At 40.3% G+C, this 2756-nt stretch overlaps 1 protein-coding gene across 1 annotated transcript; it reads right to left on the bottom strand.

Moving 5' to 3' along the window:
• Positions 1-203: 203 nt before the first annotated feature.
• Positions 204-1545, bottom strand: LOC146372082 (hydroxycarboxylic acid receptor 2-like). Its single transcript, XM_084954401.1, has 2 exons — positions 926-1545; positions 204-715 (listed from the first exon to the last, which is right to left on the bottom strand). The coding sequence occupies exons 1-2, from the start codon at positions 1460-1462 to the stop codon at positions 251-253; spliced, it is 1002 nt and encodes a 333-aa protein (XP_084810527.1). The 5' UTR covers positions 1463-1545; the 3' UTR covers positions 204-250.
• Positions 1546-2756: the final 1211 nt, after the last annotated feature.

Raw genomic sequence — 2756 nt, 5'->3', positions numbered from 1 at the left:
CTTTGGCTGGGAGGCATTCTCTTAGAGAAATTTCAAATTTTGACCCCTGTGCTATATCCATAGGGCTGATAAACTAATATATTTTTTCATTTTTTACTTCTGTATATTTGAAAATCTTAAGAAAGTAGGAATTGAAATATTTATATGCCTTGTCCTCATAACACATTTTAACCATTGAACCATTTTTTTCAACCTGCGGCTACTATAGAGATCAACCACACTCTGTATGGGAACTCTCCCTTCTTTGTTTTCATAAACCTGAAATGACAGTAGTGTTTGCAGTTCTGTCTGTCTTTCCTGTTGAGCTGACCTGTGGAGTTTCTTTTACTAAAAATGGGAAGTAATTGGATAGATAAAGTGCTTTGAACTTGGTGCTAGAGAAGCAGTAGACAAGTGGGTCGAGCAGACAGTCTATGTAGGAGAGGACCATGAGGCCATCAAAGGCCACTACAGCTTTGTGCTCGATGTAATCAGGCATATCTTTGACCCGAATGATAAGCAGAACCATCCTGGCTATGGTGCAGGGGAGGAAACAGAATGAAAAGAGCACCATGACAGCAGTGACCAGAAATACCGCTCTCTTCAGCTTGGTCCTATCCCCGACTGTTTTTTTCCTGAGTCGGTTGACGATGCGCACAGTGCAGTAGAGCAGGATGACAAACGGGATCAGGATCTGAGTAAAGATTACAGTCTCTCTGATGCCATCCACCACATCCTTAGATAGGGGGATAAAAATAAAAGGGAATGTCAGCAGTCTAACCTCTGTTTAAAAATCACTTTGCATGACTGCTGTGGAGGATTCCTAGATTTAAAACAAAATTAAACTCTTATTAAACTGTTATAAGTATTAAGACACAATGACCTTAATTTATGCACGTGTTGTCTACAGTAAGAGAGAATAAGGCATGAAACAAGTAAGCATTACCTTGATAACGGTAGCATTTTCTTTAATGAGGCTGTAAGAGCAGTCAAAGTTTTTGAGCATGGTGGGGATGGTGAGAGGCAGAAGCAGCACCCAGATGAGGACAGAGATCTGTGGAGACTTCTTAAGCGCTTTTAGGGGACTTTTTCGACCAGGGTGCACCACATGAAAATACCGATGGATGGAAGTCGCTGTTAGGAAGGCGATGCTAGCTCCACGGTTTAAAAACAACATGAAAAGCATGGCTTTGCAGACAGCGTCATTGTTACTATTTCTAACTCCCTGGATGAAGGTATAGGCCTTTATGGGCAAGCAGATCAGCAGGAGGATGTCAGCCAAAACCAGGTTGAAGAGGAAGATATTATTTGTGCTGGATTTCCAAAACCTTAGCTTGAAAATAAAGAGGTGGATGACAGATGCATTCAGAGGCAAAGCCAAGATAAAAATCACAATTATTGCGGCTGCATAGAACTTGTACACTTGCATCTCGGCAGCTTCACCGTCTTCAAGAGGTTGTTCAGTTCCATTGGTGCTTTCCATTTTAGCAGTCAAAAAACAAATTGCCTGGGGGTCAGCAAATATTAATTCCAAGCTTGAAAACAGAAACAGATTCTACCCTGGAAGCATAGAGCAAAGCATTGTCTCTAAAGTGAAGAAGAAATCACTTCAAAGATCGAGTTCCATCCTGCAATCAAAACAGAAAAAATCCTGTCAAACAGGTTTCCTCGGTGTCTTTAGTTTTGGTCCTTTTTAAAACTTTAGGTTTCTTCTTTCAGTCCTTGAGTCACTGCTACTTTATGTCCTTTCAGGCGAAAGTCAGTACCAGTTCCAGTCAAATCTGGAAGTAATGTCAGTGTGCAGGTACAGTAGGCATCTCTTTTGTACTGCTGCTCTGCCCCCAGTTTGTAGCTCCTCCTTATTGCATGAGGGGGTGAGTCACCAGGTGTTATTGCACTGTTAGACCAATGGGACTTACATTGACCAAAACTCACTTATAAAATAGATATAGAATATAGAATACGAACAATTCAAACATCTAACTACGAAGCAAAAGCACCTTTGTTTTTTAATCATGGCATGTAAACAAACTTTCTGTGTAGCCTCGTTAAGCCCTGACAAGGTCTGTGTAACCAAGTTAAAACAAGCACTGATAGCACCAGCTTGACTTTTGACAGCGTGACAGCGGTATGGGGAAACATTGTGGGAACATTTCAGGTTTTTGAGAAAGAATTAACCATCTTGCCTTTGTGGGAGTTCAGTAAATCTCTGAAGCTACTGTGTCACTTAGTTTATCTAGAATGACAGCTGTCAAGCATCTCAGCTCAGAGATTTTTGCGTTTGTGTCACTTTTAAAAGTGCAGGCCTCTTATGCAGATGCTAAAAAGGCTGCTTGGGGATGTTTGGGGGAAAACACGGGGTGGGGGTGAGTAGGGGGTGTATTGGCCTTAGGCCTCACTTTGCTCTGCATGCCTTCACTGCTTCAGCAAGTCCAAGCATCTCTAAAGAGTCAGATTCCCCCTCCAGGGTCATTGTGAAAACAATACTATTCATGATTTTAACAAGACTGGGTGAAAGATAGTTTTAAATAGTCTTTTAACTTTCTTTTACTATCTTTAATTTTTTTTTTGTTTAAAAACATATAAAAAATTAAGGCCTGATGTTCTTATGATAAAAGTATCTTGAAAGAGAGAACACTGTCAATAGAGAACTTAGATGTAGATGCTTCTGCTTTTATAAAATATTAAGAGCAATACTGTAAAACCATGTGATCTTTTTAATCAATATTTGTAGCCTGTCAGACGTTAACCTGCTGTTTCCAGATTTTCAAGCCCAC

The sequence above is a fragment of the Perissodus microlepis genome, chromosome 15 (genome assembly GCF_051167445.1).
Source record: "Perissodus microlepis isolate ML-2025 ecotype Zambia chromosome 15, ASM5116744v1, whole genome shotgun sequence".
NCBI lineage: Eukaryota > Metazoa > Chordata > Actinopteri > Cichliformes > Cichlidae > Perissodus > Perissodus microlepis.
Note: the sequence above shows the minus strand (reverse complement) of the source record. Positions and strands in the feature narration are given on the sequence as shown.

Excerpts from the sequence above, each read along its gene's own strand:
- LOC146372082 (XM_084954401.1), bottom strand. The coding sequence starts at position 1,462 with ATGGAAAGCACCAATGGAACTGAACAACCTCTTGAAGACGGTGAAGCT. Across the intron at positions 716-925 it reads AAAATGCTACCGTTATCAAG|GATGTGGTGGATGGCATCAG; the intron begins GTAATGCTTACT and ends CCCCTATCTAAG.